The 24,875-nt window shown below is 37.8% G+C and overlaps 1 protein-coding gene across 1 annotated transcript; it reads left to right on the forward strand.

Annotated features, from left to right (window-relative positions):
- On the forward strand, nt 1–24,846 carry ptc (patched). Its single transcript, XM_053766132.1, has 16 exons — nt 1–479; nt 9,992–10,184; nt 16,451–16,596; nt 16,735–16,946; nt 17,190–17,397; nt 18,531–18,800; nt 18,917–19,057; nt 19,237–19,366; nt 19,575–19,822; nt 20,073–20,261; nt 20,486–20,626; nt 20,732–21,604; nt 21,921–22,103; nt 22,222–22,464; nt 22,632–22,964; nt 23,171–24,846. The coding sequence occupies exons 1-16, from the start codon at nt 330–332 to the stop codon at nt 23,486–23,488; spliced, it is 3,978 nt and encodes a 1,325-aa protein (XP_053622107.1). The 5' UTR covers nt 1–329; the 3' UTR covers nt 23,489–24,846.
- The last annotated feature ends 29 nt before the right edge of the window (nt 24,847–24,875 follow it).

A 24,875-nucleotide genomic window follows, 5' to 3' on the forward strand; every position in this document is an offset into this window, starting at 1 on the left:
GTTCGGTGATACTCGGATCTGGTCGGGTTTCAGAACGGCAACATAAGAGATCGAATCATAATGGCGGTTCAACAAACATTCAGTCTACGCATTCTGTGCTTGAACCAGTGCTGTTCAGGTCGCGCTAGTGACGACACGTAATCGCGGTTAACTATCGTAATTTAATTTCGGTATCGGTCCGTATCAAAACATAAAGTGTCGAATAGAAGTGAAGAATCCGAGTGTACAGTGTGTGGTTATGTGGCGGCGAGTGATATGACAGCGTGCGCCGCCAGACGGACTCCGGCCGTCTTCATGAGGATACTGGTGACAAACCTGGCCCCGAGATCATGGTGGCTCCCGATTCCGAGGCTCCTTCGAATCCTCGGATAACAACTGTCAACGAGAGCCCCTCGGCCGCTGAGGCGCGCCACAGCACCGACCTGTACATACGAACCAGCTGGGTGGACGCAGCGCTAGCACTCTCCGAACTCGAAAAGGTGCAGTGTTTCACAGTGGCTTTACTACACTTGCGAATACAGTGTCAAGTACCGATTGTCATATTGCACGTGTGATTGTTTTTCTGCGAATGTCAATCGTGTCCGAGGAACGCGGCAGCGCGGGACAGTGGCGCTGACTAGCGGTAATTGAGAGTACTATCAAGGCCGCGCGTATTTTCATGTCGTACGATTTCTTCACAGAATTTAGAGATTATAAATAAATAAAAAAGTATTTCACTTTAAACATCTTCATTCAACAGTTCATAAGCGCAAATATGATTATGTCATTGTGGAGTATCATAAAAATTTTAATTACTATTTATTTCAAACAGTAAATAAAAGGTATTGTACTAAATAATTACTGTCAATAAAACCGTAACTGATAACTCATTGCATCAAGCAATTATATTATTTAATAGTGTAAATCATCAACTAAGTATTACATAATGAGCTTACGAAAGCTTTAGAAAGTTTTTAGACGAATTTAAAAACAAGTACACTAGCAAAGCAAGGCTTCATTGGACGGGTTCGAGGAAGGTAGCGTTTCCTAGAAGGCCGCTCGCCTCGGTGGTGGTCCGTACTGCACCCCCGCCAGGGGCGTATTTGCAAAACCTTCCTGCCACATTTTTTTCCTTATGTTGTATAGACAACAACAAATTTAATTTCAACTTTGATCGTGCTCAATTCTGATAAAGTCATTAAAAAGAAAAAGTATTACAAAAAATAAACGGTTAAAATACCAAAAAAAATCTCGTGGTAATCTCGAACTCGTGTTTACCCGTAATGGTTATGAAGTTGGTTCGTTTCGTATTCAAGATGAAGCAATTAAGGCGGCGCGGCGCGGGGAGGCGCACGCGCATCTTGGCCGCCGCGGATAGAGACATCAACGGAGCTCTATTACCGCCCGGCTCCATCGCATTATACGGGGTATTAATATGCTGAAGATCGTGTGTTTACCACAGGTTACATTTGAGAAATATAGTCATTATAAATTTATATAAATATTCCACCTCTTCTTGTGTGTGTTATTGTTATCACTCGTGTCAGATTCACACAGATATTCCACAGTGTGTGGAAAGTGTTGTGAAAGTGGTCTGTCACCACTAGGTTCCACAAAAGTTGCAACAGGGAACCATTAAACCTTTTAAAAACATAATCAGCCTTCTGAACAACTTAAATAATCTTAGAAAAAAAGACAAAATGTTTGACTAATATTTAAATTACATAACTTCTCCCAACATAAAATAAAAGAATGCTATTCCACAAAGTTTATGTCTGTCAGGACAGGACCGCACAGAGCTCGCCTCGTGGAATTGAGACATCTTGTGGTTTCCGATCGTTGCATCCCTTTTCATCTCCACGAAGGGACAGATTCTTTCCTTTTCTTTGACTTTTGTTCTCCATCTCTGTCACACTATCTTTTCCCACATATCGTTTGTCTTCGTCCAAACACAGTTTGCCGGCGGTCGGCAGCTGCGCTGGAGACCTATAAATGATTGTACACCCACGATTTTTAAAGGCACAGGTTTTGGAATTGTCTTCTAATTTTCGTGAGATGATAAAGATTTATTATGTACTAATATAATCGACTTTTTTAAGTTGTTACTCTGAGTCATGAGCATGTCGATTTGTCAATCTGACATTAATCAGGAGTAATTAGTGAGTGGTTGGAGGACGGTAAACCGCACGTCAGGCCGCAATACTGTATCGGATTACGCAAATCGTTTAGGCAGGCAGCTGCCTGAGTGAGTCGCACCACGTGGCTGCGTACACACATCACTTCACAATCAGTTTTCACTCGCCATTACCCTTTGCTTCCGTGCCAGTAGTCACCTACAATTTGGGCAAACAAATAAGATAACTTCTAGATTTTGATGCTTTGGAAAAAAAACTGATGCTTGTAGTCTTCAGTTGGAAACTAAACTTGCTTCTAATCGTTAGTTAGTATTAAAACTTAAAAATATAGAATTGTACACTAATGGAAATGAAATATGAACTCAAAATCCCAAATTACAATCTAGTTTGTCTAAATTTTATTATGTTTCAATCGATTAATTTAATGGTAATAGATCTGCAGACCTCATTAGTATTAGTATACAAAGTATAATCAATAGGTAATACACCTTATTTCTGATAAATAACGACAAATACAATTAAGCAAAAACGCAATCGTGTTTCTAATCCCGTTATAAAGAAATAGGTCTTTGGCCAAAACTTCGCAGATCTTTATCGCAGCCCACAGTAACCTAGTGCGTAACCAATAGACTGGCATCACATGGCAGAACCGGTTGCGCTAATACACCAACTTTCTCGAGATTAACAGCACCGTAACCATTAAACAAAAATTAATGAGATTTAAATTGCTACCATTAAAAGGATATTACAATCAGCTTATTTTGCAAGGGTTGTCTAAAATCTGAAGTCCGACGCAAGTAAAATTAATGGTATTTAAAGAATTTTATGTTGGTCCAAAGCCATGGAAGTAGAAGATAATTTACTTAATCAAACAACTGAACAGACATTAATTTTTGTTGAAATAGAAAAAAAAATTTTTGTTGAAATAAAAAAACCGACAAATAATTAGTTAATCCGATTACTTACTTAGACTGATACGTGATGTCACAGATTTAATTTATATTATTTTTTGTGCATTCGATAAACAAGCAAAAATTACACCTGAACCTTGTTACATTATATATATTATTATTTTTTTATTAAAAACAAAATACAAATGTACAAGAAACATTTCTGTATTCTAAGCAAGAAACATTCTCCACCATCGCCTACGCAATTACAAACTTTACTTATTTTATGTGTTTAAATTGGTTTGCATTTTTCCGACACGATGAAACTTGTTCCTGGATTTCAAGAATTGTTCCTAGGAACAGATACAAGAAAATACCACACAAATAGAAAATCCCTAGGTGTGAAGCGAATGTGAAAGTATGTTCCGGCAGCTTAGCTTCATTATAATAGCAGCACGTTAGTGGCAGGATTTCCAAATTGAGATTTTAAAGTTAAAATATTCTTTTTGTTTGTTAAGCAATATTGAAATGATAGGTAGTATATATATAGTAAAACATTATCATTACCAAAATTGCAGTCAGATAATCATCCTAGTTCAAATAGATGCGTTGTGTGGCGCACCTAGAAGGAAGAAGGTAGCTTATGGCTAACTCTTCATTGTAAATTTGTACTCTTTAAATCTTAATCCTCTTGGCAATATTCGTTTTAATGTGCTTAGAGTAATATGTAGGTGTAAAAATTAACTATTATTTTGAACGAATTATATATTTACTTTCACGGTAAGGTACTGATAGCAGATTAATTAGAAGGCATTCTGGGTACATTCATTTCACAGCTCACGTTAAAGAATTTTATAATCTGCATTGCTTCATACTTACGTGGCATTTCAATCCTTTGTGGATTTTGGCTTTAAATTTTATAAGATTTTATAGTATCTTCCATGAGTTTTACTCGTTTTAGACTTTACAACGCAGTTATAATACTTGTATCGTGATTAACAGCTAGGAATAGAAGTGGTTGCCATGGCCTAAATCTCATGGCAGATCATCATCGTATTCGTATTATTTTTATTGATCTATGTCATATTTCTTTAAAAAAATAAATATTAGAAAGCAGTTTAGTAGGTAGTAGTAGTTTTAATTAGCAGAGGTAGCTTGACAACCACAGACTTCTGAAATTAATAACAGTTTCGTGATGACAAAGTACGAAATTATTTCACAAGTATGCTAGTCCCTTCTTGCGTAAACCAGTGGTATGTAGGTAGCTGCTGGTTGGGTCACTAACATAGATTGCATTATATCTAAAGCTTTCTATAGATTTTCAAATAACATGTTCTATATTTTTAAGTCAAAATTCACTCAGAATCAATTATTACAGACATTTTTTGGCAACGTCCAATATCTTGATCATCAGCCTCATGGAGATTCTAATGAATCTTAATCTAAATTTTACTACAGATTTTAACAACAGAACACAAATAATAATTACTTCATCAATTTTAATATTAAGCCCTATGAAATTACTTAGTTATGTCTAATTTCGTACATATTATAACTCTCAAAGCTATGTGGTAATGGTAGGATAGGTACCCAAAACCATTGCAAATTCGCCCCTATTACGCATTTGATGCAGGCTGTAGTGTTAACCGTATCTGCCCTCGACGGTATATACGGAGTTGTTGCATAGATGTTGTGCGGGAGATCATAACATTACATAAATCGTGTCATTGACATTCAGTAACAAGGTCTGCCCTACTCGGAGCGCTATCGCTGATCTCACTGCTGGACAATATTTTTACAGATTGGTTAGAGACAAGAATGCATGCAAAATTACTTTACACGTATAAAAATGTGATGGAATAACAAACACACATTTTATTAATATTTAAACTGAGAAATTACCGTAAATTATCAAATCAGTTTTGCACCTAAATCTATCTTCGATAGTTCACAAATGTAGAACAAACCCTCATTAACATTTTGTTATGCCCAAGTCTTTCCCTTTATTTAATTTACATTTCTGTTTATAAGTATTTCCCCTAATTAAAGTATTTGATTTTTGTAGTATTTCAAGTAAAAAATTGCTGAGAGTAGACACTATAAATTGTTAGTTAACTATATTGTACATAACGATTAATTTTATAACGCTGCTAGTTGACATTGATATTAAATTGAAAGTCTCTCTGCATAGACACTGGTGTAACGGAATGCCCATCCTACTTTAGTATTCCGTATATCAAGAAGAAATAGTAAACAAGTTGTGCGTCACTGACCGGAGTTACCAAAATATCTGTCTACTGCACAACAAACGTACGACGCGAACTATCTCCGTTTGAACAAATTTCGAAGTTATTGAAATCGAAGAAAAGAATATGAAAATCTAAGCAGAGCACGATTTAAGCACGATCGCGATACATAGTAAACGTAATTGATACACGATTGTGGATTGTGCCAATAGCTTGTATCGCAGCCTCTAAGAACTAAGCACACGACGCCTCATGCATTTTGATGGGATAATAGTGAGGGCCGCACCCACGCCCATTATATGCAGATCGGGAGGCCAGTGTTGCCGGTGTTTCTCGTCGGATCTCGAGATCACTGTGCCCATCAAACTAGTGACAAAGATCCAACACTTTTAACCTTTTTCGATCTTCACCTGAAGTGGTCACGATAGGCTTCACGCTGTTTACTAAATTAAACACCTAAACATTACAAGAATCACACACTATGTATTGGTGAAACCAGTAGCAAAATCCTTCCGGTAGTTTTTGAGTTAATCGCGTTCATACACATAGTCAGACGCAACTTCTTTTTATAATATGTGGCTATGTAAAAGGCGGGTTATTTTCTACCAGATGCAGATATACCTGATGTTAAAAGACAAGATGACAAAGAGAAGATTTTTATTCTTATTTCAAGCGGACAAAATAGCAATACTTCGTCTTGGCCACACACATCAACTTTACAACAACACGCAGGTTAAGACACAGCGTATGAGATTTAAATTCACAAATTGTGTCTGAAATACAGTATATTCATTTCTAAATCCTAGGCTCTGAATACTAAAAATCTATTCTGGACACTGATCCGCGACGATTTGTGCCGCATTTAATAGCTCTCTCCCGATGTAAATAATTTTCTGAAAATCAATTAGCGTTATTCTAAACATGCACATTATGCATTTTTCATCTTACATCTTTTAAAGTGTTAAATTAATAATGCCTTTCTCTTAAAATAGCTATTACACTGAAAGTCTAGTGCTGCTATAATAATAAAGCAATTTTTCATATCTGTTGCAATGAAGACTAATAGCGTTGAAAAATTAAGTGAAGGGGTTCAGATTTTAAGATATTTCATTATAATTTTTCACAATGTGTATTACTCTGATAAATTAATAGAATTGTAGACTCATTCAGTGATTCAAAGTGTGTGCTAAGATAACTCCAACGTTTTCGTATTTTTTTTATCTGCACGTTTAAAAATCGTAGGTTAGAAACATGCTCTTAAAATAGTTATAATTATAATAAATAATTCTTCTCACACTATTATAATTGATAACGTGTATTTATCATGACATTTGGGTATACATTATTGGGTAATTAAATTGAGACTATTATTACCGCAAACCCGACTCTGATAAGATACGAAATGCCCGACAAATGAACTGCCGGTGATCAACTACTGGTGAAAATATTGGTATACATTTCTGCACTATAATAAATATTAAATACATACTTAGTTTAAACAAAAGGTTGCATTGCAAGCAGTGAAAACTCTGCTTGCAATGCAACCTTTCGTCAAACTACTAATACTTAACTAAAAAATTACGTTTGTACTACACCTAGCTTTGAAGTATTATCGGATGCAAGTTTAACGGAAAATCCACCGGTAGTTGTGAGAACATGCGCAAAGTGGCCCAAAGCCCTAATCTCTTATCTCAGGAAGTGCAGCCGGCGCCGGCCCAACGCGGATTTATGCGACTAATCTCGACTCGACCCGCTTGCGTCAGCGCTTTCTAGGGAGACTTTATTACCTAAGCAACTTACTGCTACTAACAATATGCAAGTGGTGTTGCGCTTACACCTGGATCATTTGTTAATGGAGTAAGGGTCCGAGTGCATAGGTAGTAAGCGTTTGCGTACGAAAACACGTGGGCCGGGAGGCGGGGCGGCGCGCGGGGGGCGCGGGCGCATTCTTGCCGTGACGTCACGCCCACCCAGCGAGCCCGACATTCACCTCTGCCTGCCCGAGCTATTCCTCCGTAGCTCTCGCTGTATCTGCCATTATTGTTGTTACGATTATTTATTTATGCTCGGAAGCCAAACAACTCTGTTTCGGCGGGAAGCGAGTGATAGTTCAGCGAACTTGCCACACGGACATGGACAATAGCATGGCGTGGTGTACACAGAATGAAAATAAACTCCTTGGAATTCGCTCAGGTCGCTAACGATGATTTAACACTGTCAGGATCGCGTTTCTTTCTCGCGGGAGCCACAAGGCCCTCGTCAGATATTGCATCATAACAGAGAAAACGTCCTGACTGACTGACTTTAGGTATATTAGTAAAATAGTTACGTAAAAACAAATGCTATGTACTTACCTATAAATATTATTATAATGGTTATTATAATTTTAAGTTATATATTAAGTTTGGTTAGGACGGTACTCCTTCGCGCCCACCAATGACAATATTTTCCACAAAAAATCTGTAATAAATATTTAAGTATCTACCATAATTTTATCCAATCCCAAATACGCTATTATTTTCAAGAAACCAGGCAAACAAATAACTTAAATTTCATATCGTAATAAGTTAGACAAAAGATTTAAATTTTTACAAAAATCAATATACCTAAACGTTGAAATCATGAAAATAGCATTTTTATTGTAAACATGTACTTATTTTATTTATAAGTAGTTCATGTTCACATTTAACCAACTTATTTCCCAAAATTTCAAAGTAAAAAATAGTGCATTATTCGTAGATCTAAGCTACGAAATTCCGTAGCGCTCGTAGCAGTTACTACGAATAGCTTAAAATACAAATTTAAAAAATGTTTATTAGTTTGTTCTACTATTTATATGGGATATATTAGACTCATAACTGTATTCTGTCCTAATTTATTTATACAAATACCTAATACTATAGTATATTTCTATCGACATATTAACCATTATTATTATCATTTAGTTTTAAGTATGAATTTTTTGAATAAACAACATATTTGTTAATTTATGTAAACTCAACAAATCTACATGAAACACTTAGTCTTCGTAAAGTTGTCATGTTCGATCTTCATCATCAAACTAATTCATAGTTTTTGTCGCCTATCTAACTACATGATCGAGTCTTGTCAGAGCTGTCATATCCATTCTGTTCCATCTCCTGGCTCGGTACACCCACAGTGAGAACACGGAAACGAGGGCAACTATGCCCGTTTCGTACTACATATAACAAATAAAGTAAGTACATAGTAAGACATAAACCTCTATGTTATGGTAGTAGCGGCGAGTTCCCTTAGAACTTGAACAGGTTAATGTGTAGTTGACTGTAGGTAATCGCCGCGTTCGACACGCACGAGACGGCGATTGAGTTATTATTGTGCAATTAGTGAGAGCTCGTTGAGAGCACAGATATCGCCGTACGTTTCATCTCCGGTCCGGTGCCGTGGTGCCGGTCCGTCAATATATTCCTCTTATCCCCACGTGTCGTACCCTAATGGGAATACCGCAAATGTAACAAGTAATGTTGTCCAGCGCTCTAACGCTTGTGAAGTTATCCCACAACCAGTGACGGTCAACGTTACGCTAGAAATAAATACACTATTATGTCATCATGACACTATCGGCAATCTCGAACTGATGTGTATTTAGATTGTGTATACACTAGAATCATGTGGTTATGACACTAGAATTCTTATATTGTTTATTATTTTTGATACCTTGACCTATTCTTGCAACTCTTTATTTTGTTGGTGGACAATGAAAAAAAATTGAAAATATGTCGCCTACCTATTAACATTGATAAAATTTATTCTGTTGTCCTGTAACGAGGAACATAGACCGGGGCACAACGGGAATAGAGGGGCCAAAGCATGGCGCCACGGGTGCCGCGCCCGCGCCGACCGGCCGTCTGTCATTAATCACAATCAACCCACGAATTATTTCGACGTTTAAAATGTTTGATGTTAATATAATCTCCCGCCAAAGTCATCGCTGAAGTATGCACCATAGACTAGGTATGTGGACCGGGAGTGGCAAAGAATGGCTACTGTTCCTTGTACCTCTGTGTGGTTAATCAATTCATCAGTAGCCGAGACAAACCACCACAATCGATTGACTTTGTCAATTCAAATAAACTCTCGACTGTTTGAGAAAACTAGACGAGTTGTTTACAGATTTACAAAAAATAAAAAAGGAAGTTTTAAGCCAAAATAAAATTGTTTACTTAATTATCCTTTGGCTCAAAATACTTGGTCTTAATTGTTTGTATTTTTTTGCGTTGTTTCTTTTTACGTGGTGACTTGGTCGTTAACCCTGTTCACGAATAATTAATTTATTGTGTGCAATCGTGGACATCGACAACAGACTATATTTAAAGATAAGTGTGGCCTTTATCTGGCTGTTCTTGGTAACTACAACAACATAAAGGTACTCACATGCATCAGTCAAAAGTTAATTGGGTGCAATTATAGTTTCATCCGCACATCATTCCATGCGAAGAAAATAAAATGCATGTGTATAAAATAAAATGAATATGACTAATGTAAATAAAATAAAATGAATATGACTAATGCTATAAACAAATTTAAAAGCTTATTATTTTAATTTTTATCACTTTTTTGCAAATTAATAAACTAACCGGCCATTGTGTATTATGAGTTTAGAGGAAGCAAGAGAGAGTCATAGCAAGTGGAAATCAATAGCATGTATCGTAGATGTAGCAATGATAATGGTATGTTAACATAGGATTAATTGGTTTTGCAGGGAAACATCGAGGGGGGGCGGACCTCACTCTGGATCCGGGCGTGGCTGCAGGAGCAGCTGTTCATCCTCGGCTGCTTCCTCCAGGGGGACGCCGGCAAGGTCCTATTCGTCGCCATTCTCGTCCTCTCCACCTTTTGCGTCGGGCTCAAGTCCGCGCAGATCCACTCGCGAGTCGACCAACTCTGGGTTCAAGGTACTTTTCAAGATATCATCTAAAAGTAAATAGAGACATTGTTGCTTATTGTGCATCTTTTGGAATACAAATGCATCGCGGGCGACTGTCCTGCCGCTTCCTCCTCGATGATACGTGCGTCGCGTACTTAACATCGGACTTCATAGCACGCCGCGGTGTGTTAGCGCCCTTATACGACAAACTTCAATTTAATCGTTGAATTTTAATTCAACATAGTCGGCATAAGCGTCCGGTACGCTACTTGATTTTTATTTACGTTATTTTAATCATTAAAAAGCAGGGGAGATTTATGCGTTAATAATATTTTATTCTGATTACCATAAACGAATACAAATTGTTTACAAATCGATTTATAATAGCTGAAATAGACGAATGAAACTAATTGACATCAATGTCGAGTAGCAAAATACCTACTTGTTATACGCAAATAAATAATTTAGCGTTTATATGTACATTTGAAAAACTCAGGGTTTGGAGTGACTTGGAATGCTCATCGTCATTTCCTAATGACGAATTAGAATTCCTATTCTAGAACTTTATTTGAAATACTTAGTTATAATCTCAATTAGATACTACTGTGAAATGGCCAGTTATCAAACTGAGTTAATTGTTAGATAAGCAAGCTGCAAAGTCGGCTTTGGCAGAATAAGAAACAAGTTTTTTTGGGTGCAACGCTGCACGTTATCGACGTACTTATTTATATCCCGGCTTCAAATCCGGAACTGGAGGCAGGATGCGCGCATGCGGGCTGCGGTTTCCATCAGAGATCAGACGACGTGCGTCCGCGCAGTGTAGCAATGCTACTCCACTGACTTGAGTTACGGTTGTTTTCCTACAACTGAGGCACGAGATGTTTACACTCAACAGATTTATATATAACAGTATGTTGTTGATATGGCAAATCGTGTAAAACCACTATGAATTTACATTGCCATAAGTAAATATTTACTCAATTATGTACAATTGTATCGGTCACTTAAATATCAACACGACCAGAACATAAATGAACATAAATTTAGGTCCCTTGGAATTCCACTGTGAATGAAGGACTGTGAATAAAATATTAAAACACAGATTTGTTACACACCATTGGAAGTATTGTCTTTAACACCATTTAAAATGAATATTTCTTTTAAACATTGTAACTCAACCTTGGGAATTTTACAGCACATTGTAAAAAAAGATTCAATAACGTTTAGTGTGCTTAGTTACGTCAAGGATCCCAAAAATATTGTTTACGAAAAAATATGCCTAAATAGTTACAAAGGCATCAAAAGATTTTTTTTATCGTTTAGTTGATTTTTCATGCTGCCAAGTCTTGGGTGGTCCGGGTTTAGTTTTATGGGTATTAGAAATAGTTGAGATTAATAAATTAATCTAATTATGTGGGTTAATGCCGTTTGGACGTTGATTCTATTTGTTTCTTTTCTCAAGCTCAAGATGACGATCGAAGAGCGGAAGTCAAAAAGAGTGGCAACATCCATAACTGCTTAGTTACGATGATTATTTAGTTATGTAACTCAAATATTTTTTTTATTCATAAGTACTCAGACAATCTAAGATCAACCCTAATAAAAGAAAATAAACTTTATTTTAATTTTTAATTAACAAAAGAAGATTAAAATGATCGCTAGACATAAGTAACAATAATATTCTCATTAAACGTTCAATTGAATACTTTTAGCTTATTACGTTATGTTAGATGACAGCGTAATATGCCCGATGTGGACCCTACTACCTGGAAATAGTTTCTAAATTACAATGAGTTCCAATAGGCTGTTAAGTCGTTGCATGTCGCCAGGTAGGTTAGCATTGCATCAGACTGCAAAAATATGCTAAACGCGGACGTTGCAAAAAGGAAGAGGGCGATTGTATTGAGCACCTGTCTCGCCACCCGGCTCTGCTCGCGTTCCTGTTACAATCCCGTCGATTCTTATTTCAGAAACACAATGTACACCTGCATACATTCATAATTCGATTGAAGAGACTGTCCTATCTATTGTTTTTTTACTTTTACGTCGGTGTTATTTAATGTATCTTTATAGAGCTAATGGTAATTTCTTCAGTTAATTAGGCGACCCAAATGAATGTGTCTAAAATTTCCAATGTCATGTAGATTCATGTTGATAACGCTAGCAGTGGAATTTGAATATAATAAAACGAAAGCCCATAAAAGAAAGCAAGCTATGTCTGGGCTTCTGGTTACTGACAATCAAATAAAATAAATTGTATAGGCATATCGGACCATTGATATTTTAACGGCTATCGTCCAAACAATCATATTCGGAGGTAACGGCCTCACAAAACGATATCGCGGAACTAAAGATTCTGTTAAACAAGGTCGGGCAGCTTAACAACTTAATTAGGTGGCCCACGGATGTCCGTAAATATTCCTACATAAAATTACGACCAAATAAAACTAAAAATCTAAAAAAAAGACATTTCTATTGAGTCACAAAAAAGTCTGGATCTGATTGTCCGACCGCTTTTGTGTGAAGACATCGTGCTGCGTCTGCGCATGCCTGCCTGGCCCTTATGACCTGTCGAAAATTCCCCAAGTTGATGTATCAATAACTGGAATTGAAATAACTCGATCGAAATCTATGCAAAATTTCTAGATGATTTGTGTGTGATTCAAAACAAAAGTAATATCAGAAATAATTATGAGTGCTAGGTAATTTGTTTCATTTAACAAATATTAAGTAGATAACTTCATAAAAATTACAATACTGATGATAAAACTGTTGCTAAAATCCGCGAACAGAAAATATTGGAAGCTACTGAATAACATCCCAGAATGTATGGTTTGAGTTCCTTTTTCTGCTATTTGTTATGCTGAAAGTATTGTAGCAACGACATTTGTTAGTGACTGGGAGAATATAGCTATCGATACAAAGTACCGCCGTGTCAAGCGCATAGTTCGCGTTGCCGCAAAGGACGTGGTTTGTTTATTCCGCCATCCATCTGTTGTCTACGCTCTGGCTAATTTGCATAGAGGGCCAGCGGGGTCTGCGGGGCGAGGGCCGGACCACACGGGCTCGGCACGGCGGCGTGCGGGTGGCCACAACCACATGCGCGAGCGCACGTACCGCTCCGCTCCCCGCCCCGTAAGCCCCATCGTCATTCATTGCGATCGTTCGCGCTGATCGTTCACTACCATCGAGTAGAAATATTGTCATTAACGACGTGCACGCATCACCAATGCAATATATTTCGCATTCACAACCTACGTCGACAATTTAACGTGCGCCATATAAAGAATCATTTCATTATGCATTGTGTCATTAAGATAGCCAATTGTTTTCTTTCAATGTATTTCTTATGTGTCACATTGATAAGGTCTATAACGAGAGCATTGAGGTTGCAAAGTTAGAAGTTGAAACATGCCGCCGCGCTGTGGTGATAAGAGTCGGTGCGTGAAAGCTGCGCGTGCAGTCTCGACACGATAACCCCCTGCAACCTTGCGCTGTTTTTGCCCTTTCTGCCACTATGACATATCTATTTATATATAGGGTCTGATTAAAAGACGTTGCATGAGCTAAATCCCACATTTCATCGCCAACGAACTAATCCCATAATTATGATGTCATCAGATTCCATAGCTTCAATACTGGGTCATGCACGCACGTGCACCAATTCGAATCGTGTCCTGTGTCTTGGCTTCTATATAGATTAAATACCTATTGTATTTCTTTCAAGGTTCAATCCGTCCCTAATCGCTCGATATTTTTAATTCGATTTCATTCATCGTAACAATTTGATACTTCTTAAATCCGTCTTCAGTTGATACTTCAACGACTGCTATGTATTCTTATGGCAGCATAAGCATCGTAAACTGCGCCCACGGCTGGGTAGGTGTTAAAATAGAGGCGCCTTGTGCGACCGACCACGCTCGATTCCATTCCACTTGCTTTATGATAATCCCTAATATCCGGCACGAAGTGTTCCCGGCTAGAGCTTAACCATCGAAATATGGTAAACTCATAAAAAATACATCCTTTATTTGCAGGTAAAATGAACTTGATATCAAACCTACCATCATTTTTACCATGACAAATCACGTGATTGTTAATGATGCGCGTAATATACACAATTTTACTGCTTGTTTGATTACTGCGTTAGAAAGTTTTAAAGGTTTACTTTTTTACATATAAAAATCTAAACGGTAACTTCTCTGTACGATTCAAGTTTTGACTGTTAAATAATGCTCTCAGCATTAAATTCGCCGCTTGTATTTTATAACATGAAGTTAACATATAAAATTAATTTATAAATTGTTTATCCAATGAGTACCTAAGTAACTAACCTATCATGAGGCTATCATACTTTATGTTTTTCTGGCGGAAAGTTCAAAAACTAATCGCCGCAAAGGTCAGAGAACCATTTGCCTCCCACTTAGATTCCTTATCGCCTTAACAAACATTTAATCGTTCAATAACTCAAGCGCCATTTATGGATTTTATTTTTGACAAGTTCGTAACGCAGAAAGTACTTCAATCGAATAGACCAAATTCAAATCAAAACAAAATCTAAACATTTACAAAGTCATTAATATTCTTATGTTTACACGTAAAGGCTTTAATAGAACCTTTGACACCTGCATTTTTTTCGGACATCTCATAATTTGCACGTTTATTAATCTCATTTACATACAAAGCGTTCGTCGAAACGATGACGACACCGCAAATCTTGATTGAGACTGATAGCCGGTGGGCCAGTATCATATGCTATTTGTATGCAGCCCGGCAACAGACATGATCAGTGACTGCTCCTGACTACAATATCGATCCTGTTCTTACTGAATCCGTCTTTACTGCACAACGTAGCTACTAGATTAGAAAAACTATTTTTCGCACTTTTCATTGTTTATTTCTATTCGATGAGTTATAAGAGTTTATGTTTTATCTTAATTAGTATTTTGTTTAGTTCCCATTAAAATAGCACCGTTTCCGGGGATATTTTTGTGGTATTATAGTAACTTTGTTTTAAAAAAACCACTACATGAATTATGAATTCGAAAAGAATGAAATACGGCTTCCTCCTAATTGAATAGTTATTTCCGATTGCTATTAAAATTTACTTCAATTCTATTATTACCATATGTTATGTACAACTGTTATACCCACATTAATTTACTAACGTCAAACACAAATATACTGAACGTTCTTTCTTAATGTGAACGAATCACGCAACTTTAATAAACTCAGCCTAAAAGATTTTCGACACTTGGCAGGCTAATTTAGCGCAAAAAAATGTGACAGCGCGGCTCAAATAAATCAGTGGTCGAGTGTTAATTGGAACGAGTTCTCACGTCCTGTGAGATAACACACCAAATTGGAAAACACCCTTGTTAAGGCTCCAGTGTGATGGCAAGATAAATTAAATCCTTTTTAAATCTTTGATTTCTTATCTTCCCAGCCAGGATGCAGTTTCGTTTCGTGCAAAAAATAAACTCTAACTAAAATGTTATCGATATTATCACTGACAAAGATGCGTTCATAATATTTCTATGTGAACTTTACTAGGTACTTACTTACTTAAGTTTTCAAAATGTCGTCACGGCGCCGCCGGTAGATGGTGGACGAAACAGTCACAATCGCAATAAATCACGTCGGTGTTAACGGCCGCAGTCGTAGTCCCAACAAATGTGTCGACACTCTCCAATACACCACGAATGAAGGGTGCCTGGGATAATATTAGACACTTTTTTGTTTCACTAATTAATAGGACGCCAAAAAGATGTGTAGGGATTCGATGCCGACGTAACTCAACGCAGTAATGTAGTTAAAAATATACCTAACTACAAAACTTTGTGATTAACATTTCATTTTTTATTGAAATAATAATAATTGAATCACTATAACATTAAAGAAAGACCTTGATGTTAATACATATAAATGTAAATTACTGTTTTCTTGAAATTACCTACCACGTATATTAAACCAAAGTTTTATTATAATGAAGTCATACAGGTGACATTATTAACCTTTATGAAAATGTAAAAAGTATTTCAACGTGCTCTTAATTGCGTTTTCATTGGTATTGAATCACTTGTCTGATACTTAACCTTCACTGTGATCTTAATTATTAAGAAATTAAATTTTGAAGAACATTTCATATGAACTGAATTATTTTAATAAATTTAATTATTGTATTAATCTGGTTCACCCGTGTATGTAATATTTAACTTATTTAAATACGTATCAGGAATTTTCTGAATATGTCATGATTTCAAAAATATTAATTTCAAAATCTTATGTCCACAGAGGGTGGCAGATTAGAAGCTGAGTTGAAGTACACAGCCAAAGCCCTGGGAGAAGCGGACTCATCGACTCATCAGTTAATCATTCAGACCGCGAAGGACCCAGACGCCTCTTTGTTACACGCAGGCGCATTGCTGGACCATCTAAAGGTAAAATAAAAATATAAAAGATTAGTGTACTGCCATACTTTAGGCAGTCAATTTTCTCATTAAAATATGTATCGTTGCTTTCATCTATTATTATCATATTTTTATATATAAGCTATAAATTATTTTCATCGTTTGTAGGTAGTCCACGCAGCGACCCGCGTCACAGTGTACATGTATGATATTGAGTGGAGGCTCAAAGACCTCTGCTATAGTCCTAGTATACCTGACTTCGAAGCTTACCACATAGAGAAGATCTTCGACAACATTATCCCGTGTGCCATCATCACCCCACTTGACTGCTTTTGGGAGGGATCCAAGTTGCTTGGACCCGACTATCCTATTTTTGTTCCGTAAGTATATTACGTCATCCAAATATGAGAGATGAGCCATGATTTATGTTGTAATAAATAAAATACACTCATTTTTTTCTGCTAGCAACATAGAAATAAAACCATCATTGTTTATTTTTATACAGCTATACAAGAACAACAATTACGATTTTATGTTTATAGCATGCTTGTCACATCTATAGAGCGATTTCATAAAAAAACATAGATTTATCTATAATATATTGTGTATTTTTTGTTCAACAGTGGTTTAAAGAACAAGTTCCAATGGACGCATTTAAACCCACTAGAAGTTTTAGACGAAGTGAGGACACTGAAGTTCCAGTTTCCTCTCAGTACCATGGAAGCTTACATGAAGAGAGCCGGCATTACCTCGGCCTACATGAAGAAGCCATGCTTGGATCCCACCGACTCACAGTGCCCAAACTCGGCTCCCAACAAGAAATCAGGCCAAGTAAGATTTATTAAAATTTCAGTACTTACTTCGAGCTATTTTTAGTATTGTTTGCGTGATAAATTATAACTAAATTGCAACATTTGAATAGTTGATGTAGCTATTAAACTGTTTTTGTACCCAACGTTTAAATGTTTAAATCCCTTTTCGGGTCAGTGAGAGCGAAACGTATAATAAGAAATCATTTGTTATGGTTGCGTGAGACCCACATTAGGGACCATTACGATGACTCCCGGTTCTTTTATGAAGACTTCAATTTACGACAGTTTTACTAGCACATAAATAAAACGTAGGATCACGACAAATAAAATAACTTTATCGAGGCAACGCATAAAGTTTAAATACTTTCCATAATAATAAAATATTTTTGGAAACGGTAATAAGGCAGGATGAAAGCGGTCGCCGCCGGGCAGATGGCGCAGCTACCTGGCGGCCGAGCCGGCGCGCGTACCTCGAGAAAGTTACGTGTTCGCTGCGAGACTTGAGAATTCAATATGTGAGATAACATCGCCCGAAGCTGCCTCGTATTTTGCATACAAACGTCAACACATTAATCCTAAAAGATTTTCATTGCTCATTCTCGGAATTATTTTAAACAAACAAGCAATAAAAGTAATACCGCTCGAACGGTACATTTTGTTCTCTGATTGTCTTTAACAATAACAATTGGTATTCTCGAAGTACGCGCTTGCTGCTCGGGGCCCGAGTTCGTTTTTGTGAGAGCAGCGTGTAGAATGAGTCGGGCCGCCACCCACGTTCGGCGAAGGGCCACGCCGCAGATCGGGCGCGCATTGTTCCTTGCGCCCGCGCAGCCGGACCGCTGCATTATACGGGCGTATTGTACACATTTCAATGGGCCTCGTTTGCCGTTGCTATCGTCCGTCACAATGACACTATTATATCAATAATGCTCACCAACCATTGCTGACGGAGTCACTCGGAGACCTCGTAAATTTTGCGTCGCTTTCTTTGTTCCGTAAATAATGTTGTCGAGAACAGTTGAGCCAGTGATTAGGTTGTGTGCCTTTGAAGGTTGTGTAAGATTTCTCGGAAGGTTTTGAGTCTTTTTATTACACTTCGCGGGAAGATCAGTAATAGAATATTGTAATAAATAGTTGATGTCCTTATTACAGATACCAGATGTAGCAGCGGAGCTATCGCACGGTTGCTACGGTTTCGCGGCAGCCTATATGCATTGGCCAGAGCAGCTGATCGTCGGAGGTGCCACCAGGAACACCACATCAGTGTTACGCAGTGCGCGCGCGCTGCAGACTGTGGTGCAGCTGATGGGCGCGCGAGAGATGTTCGAATACTGGGCCGACAACTACAAAGTACACCATGTCGGCTGGAATCAAGAAAAGGCAGCCGCCATCCTCGATGCATGGCAGAGGAAGTTTGCGGCTGTAAGTATTTTTGACAAGCGAATTTTCTAAAACACAATTATAATTATAATGTTTTAACAATGTAGCTCCATTATATACATCGATCGATAAACTATTATTTGTCTTTTATTTTCTAGGAGGTTCACAGAATGACTGCTTCAGAAGCAGTGTCCCCTTCGTATAGTTTCTTCCCTTTCTCCACATCTACTCTCAATGACATTCTCGGCAAATTCTCTGAACTTTCTTTGAAGAACATCATCATGGGTTACATGTTTATGGTAAGTTTCCTCTAAAGATTTAAAATAAACACATTATTTCTTTCTTTTTTTTATTGCTTTCACATACATTTTATTTTTATTTTTCTGTTTATTTTATTTTTCTGTTTATTTTATTTTTTCTTTTTATATTTATTTGGTATTTTGTGCACATTTTCAGTTTTTTTTTATTCCGTTCCCAGTTAATATACGTGGCCGTGACGTTGATGCAATGGCGCGACCCGGTACGGTCGCAAGCAGGAGTTGGCATCGCCGGCGTCCTTCTGCTTTCTATCACCGTCGCCGCTGGCTTAGGCTTTTGTGCTTTATTAGGTGATTTTTTTTTGTTATTTTATATATTATTTACACTTTCATTTCTTTTCGCATTTTTGTTAGATATTAAGAGGTGAGTTAGTTCGAGTGTTTATAATGAAAATATTCTCAATCTCTAATTATAAATCCTCGGAAATATTCGCACAAAATAACAGATTTCTTCCATACTATGAATAGTATTTATTTACTGATAATCTCCATATTCTAGGTATACCATTTAACGCTTCGAGCACACAAATTGTGCCGTTCTTGGCACTTGGACTTGGAGTCCAGGACATGTTCCTTCTCACTCACACCTACGTGGAGCAAGGGGGAGACGTGCCGCGGGAGGAACGCACTGGTTTGGTGCTCAAGAAGAGTGGACCAAGTGTTCTGTTAGCTTCACTTTGCAACGTCATGGCTTTCCTTGCTGCTGCGTTACTGCCTATTCCAGCATTACGGGTCTTTAGTTTACAGGTAAATTGAAATTTATAGTTACATAGTTTTTGTGAGTAAATAAATCACCATTACTAGTTACGATATGTTAGTCTAACCAATACTTTTGATCATTATTAGGAATGATCAAAAACATAGGTATTATATTTTATTTTACTGTTTAAAAATCAAAAATATCTACTGTAATATTATGATCACACACTTAGGCCGTCATTTATTAAATACAGATTAAATAAAATTAAATATTCTAACTACATGTATCCCTCCCCAGGCGGCTATCTTGCTCCTGTTCAATTTGGGCGCGATGTTATTAGTGTTCCCGGCGATGATCTCTCTGGATCTCCGGCGGCGCTCCACCGCTCGAGCAGACCTGCTCTTCTGCTTCATGCCTGAGAGTCCGCTGCCGAACAGGGCCAAGGTCAATGACCGGGCGAAAACTAGAACTATTAGGAATAACAAGGTGATTACATACGGCTTTAAGAAGTTATTTTCTATAAGCTTTGCGTGGTGTTCTGGGTCAAAAGTTTTTCTTACCTTCTCACAAAAATATATAATGCCAACCACGTAGCAAATGTGTCGATTTCCTTCCTCTATATTTTGGTACCCTAAGCCACTTTGGCACTCATATTACTAGAATCATTTGGTTTATTAGAAAATCATTTCAGATTTTTTTTTCTATTGCAGAACAACTATAAGGATTCAACACAACAACCGCTAGACCCCGGCGTAACTGGAGCGACCAAAAAAGATTGCTGTTTCAGTCTATCTCTATCCAAATGGGCAAAGAACCAGTACGCACCCTTCATCATGAAGCCCGCAGTCAAGGTAAGTGTTTATTTGAGCACAAATATAATCCGATATTTTATATGCTATATAACGTTATTGGAAACGACCAGAAACTAATTAAACTCTGATATTGTTTGGGCGCAGGTAACATCAATGTTGGCGCTGATCATTGTTATGTTGGCAAGCATTTGGGGAGCCACAAAAGTTAAAGACGGCCTTGATCTGACAGATATAGTCCCAGAAAATACTGATGAACACGAATTCCTATCACGTCAAGAAAAGTATTTTGGATTCTACAACATGTACGCAGTCACGCAAGGTGATTTTGAATACCCTATAAAACAAAAACTGCTGTATGAGTATCATGACCAATTTGTTAGGATACCAAACATAATAAAGAATGATAATGGGGGCCTCACAAAATTCTGGCTGAGTTTATTCAGAGACTGGCTTCTAGATTTGCAAGCGGCATTTGATAAAGAAGTTGAAAAAGGCTGCATTACTAAAGAGTGTTGGTGCAAGAATGCGACAGACGAGAGTATTTTGGCATTCAAACTGATGGTGCAGACGGGACACGTGGACAATCCCATCGATAAGGCTCTCCTCACAGCTCCTGATCATAGGCTGGTTGATAAAGATGGTATTATAAATCCAAAGGCGTTTTATAACTACTTATCAGCTTGGGCGACCAACGACGCTTTGGCTTACGGAGCATCCCAAGGGAATTTGAAACCGCAACCGAAAAGATGGACTCATTCGCCTGAAGATGTGGATTTGAAGATACCAAAGTCATCCCCTCTCATGTACACGCAGCTCCCGTTCTACTTGGCCGGCCTCAGTGATACAGAAAGCATCAAGACGCTGATCATGTCGGTCCGGGAGCTCTGTCTGAAGTTCGAAGCGCAGGGATTGTCTAATTTCCCGTCTGGTATTCCCTTCCTGTTCTGGGAGCAATACTTGTATCTCCGAACATCTCTGCTCCTTGCTCTTGCCTGTGCTCTTGCTGCTGTATTCGTGGTAAGTCGTTCTTTCTCATACATTTTTATAAAGCTTTTATTTATAAACCTATCGCGGTATCTCTAATCAAATCATAATTTCGTTATTCAATTGAGCTAAAACTTGCACGTACCTTCGATTTTAATGACAATGAAACATTATATTAAAGTATGTCTTGATGATGTAGACACTTTAATCACCAATATTTATTTGACTACAATGGCAAAAAAATTTTTTTTTGTATAAAAACTTTTTTTTATTTTTATTTTTGGGTCATCTAGAATGGATGTACTTTCCTTTTTCGTTAAGAATTAACCTTAATTATTTTATGCTACAGGCTGTAATGATACTCCTCCTGAACGCGTGGGCAGCGCTCCTCGTGACGTTGTCTCTAGCGATGTTAGTACTCCAGTTGTTGGGAACCATGGCGCTGCTGGACGTCAAGCTGTCTGCAGTGCCAGCGGTGTTACTGGTGCTGGCTATTGGAAGAGGGGTTCATTTCACCGTGCATATTTGTTTGGTGAGTTATCTTAAGTTTTCGTCACTATTTAGGCCTTGAATTTTTTCAGTCAAACACGATGTATTCTTATTACCAATTATTTTGCCTCCGTTTACTAACTTCAACATGTTTTCTACAGGCGTTTGTGACCTCTATCGGCTGCCGGCGCCGTCGCGCGGCGCTGGCTCTAGAGTCAGTGCTGGCTCCAGTAGTGCACGGCGCACTGGCCGCGGCGCTGGCTGCCTCGATGTTGGCGACCAGTGACTTTGGATTCGTGGCAAGGCTATTCCTAAGGCTGTTACTAGCACTCGTCATATTGGGAATCGTTGACGGATTGTTGTTCTTCCCTATTGTGCTGTCGATATTGGGACCTTCGGCTGAGGTAATTTCATTTATGAAATCTGAAATTTTGTAGCAAGCGTTTTGAATCGAATGAGAAATTATAAATAAAAAAATCATTTAAAAATGTAATAGTAAAATTCTATGATCAGTCTTAATTTACCTACCTATGAATACTTCAAGTTAAACAGTTTTATTTTCGCCCAACAGGTCAGACCGATAGAATACCCAGAGCGGTTATCAACGCCCTCTCCCAAGAGTTCCCCCATTCACCCTCGAAAATCAAGCTCAAGTAACAACGGGGATAAATCCAGTCGGACCAGCAAATCTGCCCCTAGACCTTGTGCTCCTTCACTCACAACGATTACTGAAGAGCCTCCTAGTTGGCACAGTTCAGCTCCGTCGGTGCAGTCGTCTATGCAATCAATTGTGGTACAACCAGAGGTGGTGGTGGAAACCACTACGTATAATGGAAGCGACTCTGCGTCTGGTAGATCCACACCGACTATGAAATCCTCGCATTCTGGAGCGATTACTACTAAGGTTTGTATTTTGTTTTTTTTTTCATATATTATAATTTTTGTTAGTCTCCATTACGAGATCGAGTTATATAAATGTACCAAACTGTAACTGTAATGTAGTAAAAACTAAAATATTCTAACTTGTGGTTTATGCAAGCTAAGGAAAACTATCACAAGGCTTCATTTTTTCAAAATACAATGATGACTAACCTGATATATCCTTTACAGGTAACGGCAACCGCTAACATCAAGGTAGAGGTTGTCACGCCAGGAGACAGGAAGTCCAGGAGATCGTACCACTACTATGACCGCGACCGACGACGCGACCGCGATGACGATCGTGACAGGGACCGCGACCGCGACCGGGACCGGGACCGCGACAGGGACCGGGACCGCGACAGAGACCGCGATAGGGACCGCGACAGGGATCGCGACGACAGATCGCGGGAACGCAGAGATCGCTATCGCGACGAGAGAGACCACCGCGCCTCCCCCAGAGAAAATGGCCGCGACTCCGGACACGAGAGCGATTCTTCCAGGCATTGAGCGACAGCATCAACGTACAACGACCGCCCACGTCACAGTGACAGTAGTGTAGTGTAGATATTTACGCTGTGTGCATATCATTCGAATGCTATGCTTGTATGTACGAAAAGACATCTTTACCTAAAGTTATCAAGTGTCGTCTAAAACCGAACGTAAAACATGTTTTAAGGATCGCAATACCATTATATTCAATGCCTTAAGACAGTATTACGATTAATTTTAAGTTATCTTCAGTAAAATATGGATATTGGAGGCTACAATTAATCTGTTCAATATGAAGTGCTATCTGAGTCGCATTACTATGTATAGTTTGTATGCGCGATGGTACTAAAATCATTCCATGGAGCTCGCCACATTGCCATGCAGTGTCGACATTTTGTAGTGTGTATGTCGGGAGTTCCAACTGTATAGAACAAATCTCATTGTAAGAGTTTCATTTGTGTATTTTATATTGTGTGTTCCTATTTTGACAAGCATTTCCACTCGTCTCCGTGTTCTTTTGTTACATTTTACTTCTCTAAAGACTGTGGTCAAATTTTATTGATAATTTATCATATTATTTATTTTATATCTATAAATTTATTATTCTGAAACTTGAGGTCTGTGGAAAATCTCAGATTTATTGTACAAATTTATTAGTTAGTGATAATATTAGAGTAGGAATTTATTTATGAGATTACATAGATTTCTTAAACTGTATTGTTGTGATGTTTAGATAAACTTTAAAGACTGCATTTAACGAGCCGGTCGCATAGTATGCGACACACATTGCTGTGTACAAAGATTGATCGAGAACTGACAGAAATACTGACCTCAGAAAAAAATATGTTGTGACGTTTTGTGCAAAGTACTTATTAGATTGTATTAATTTATACCTATATAACTTAACGATATTCTGTAAATATATGGTTAGTGTAGTTTACGTGTGCGTACGCAAGTGCCTGCGCCTTCCACGGCATGTACTCTTTGTATGTTGTATTTTTATACAATTTTAACGGACATATTGTCGTAAAACTATAGGGAACGGAGCATTTGGATAGCTTTAGACAAGTTTTACAATTTTGGTAACTTTAACGATGTCTGATAAGGTGCCTTATATTCCTTTATCTATATATTGTTTTTGAAACTAATGTATATTTCCAAATCTTTGGTGCGTATTGAGATTTTCATCTAAATGCATTTTTACTTTTACAGAGTACAATTTTCTTTAGTTTAAAAATTTATACCTGATTACGTAGATGACTATCAAAAATAAATAGGTACAATGTACTTATTTATCTTGTATGATTATGACTAAATTAAAACCTGAAAAAAATCTGTCGCCTGTATTGAAAAATTAAAACACTATGTATACTGTATGTACGTTGTTTTACTTGTTACGTTTTCA

Source organism: Plodia interpunctella, chromosome 2 (genome assembly GCF_027563975.2).
Source record: "Plodia interpunctella isolate USDA-ARS_2022_Savannah chromosome 2, ilPloInte3.2, whole genome shotgun sequence".
Lineage (NCBI taxonomy): Eukaryota > Metazoa > Arthropoda > Insecta > Lepidoptera > Pyralidae > Plodia > Plodia interpunctella.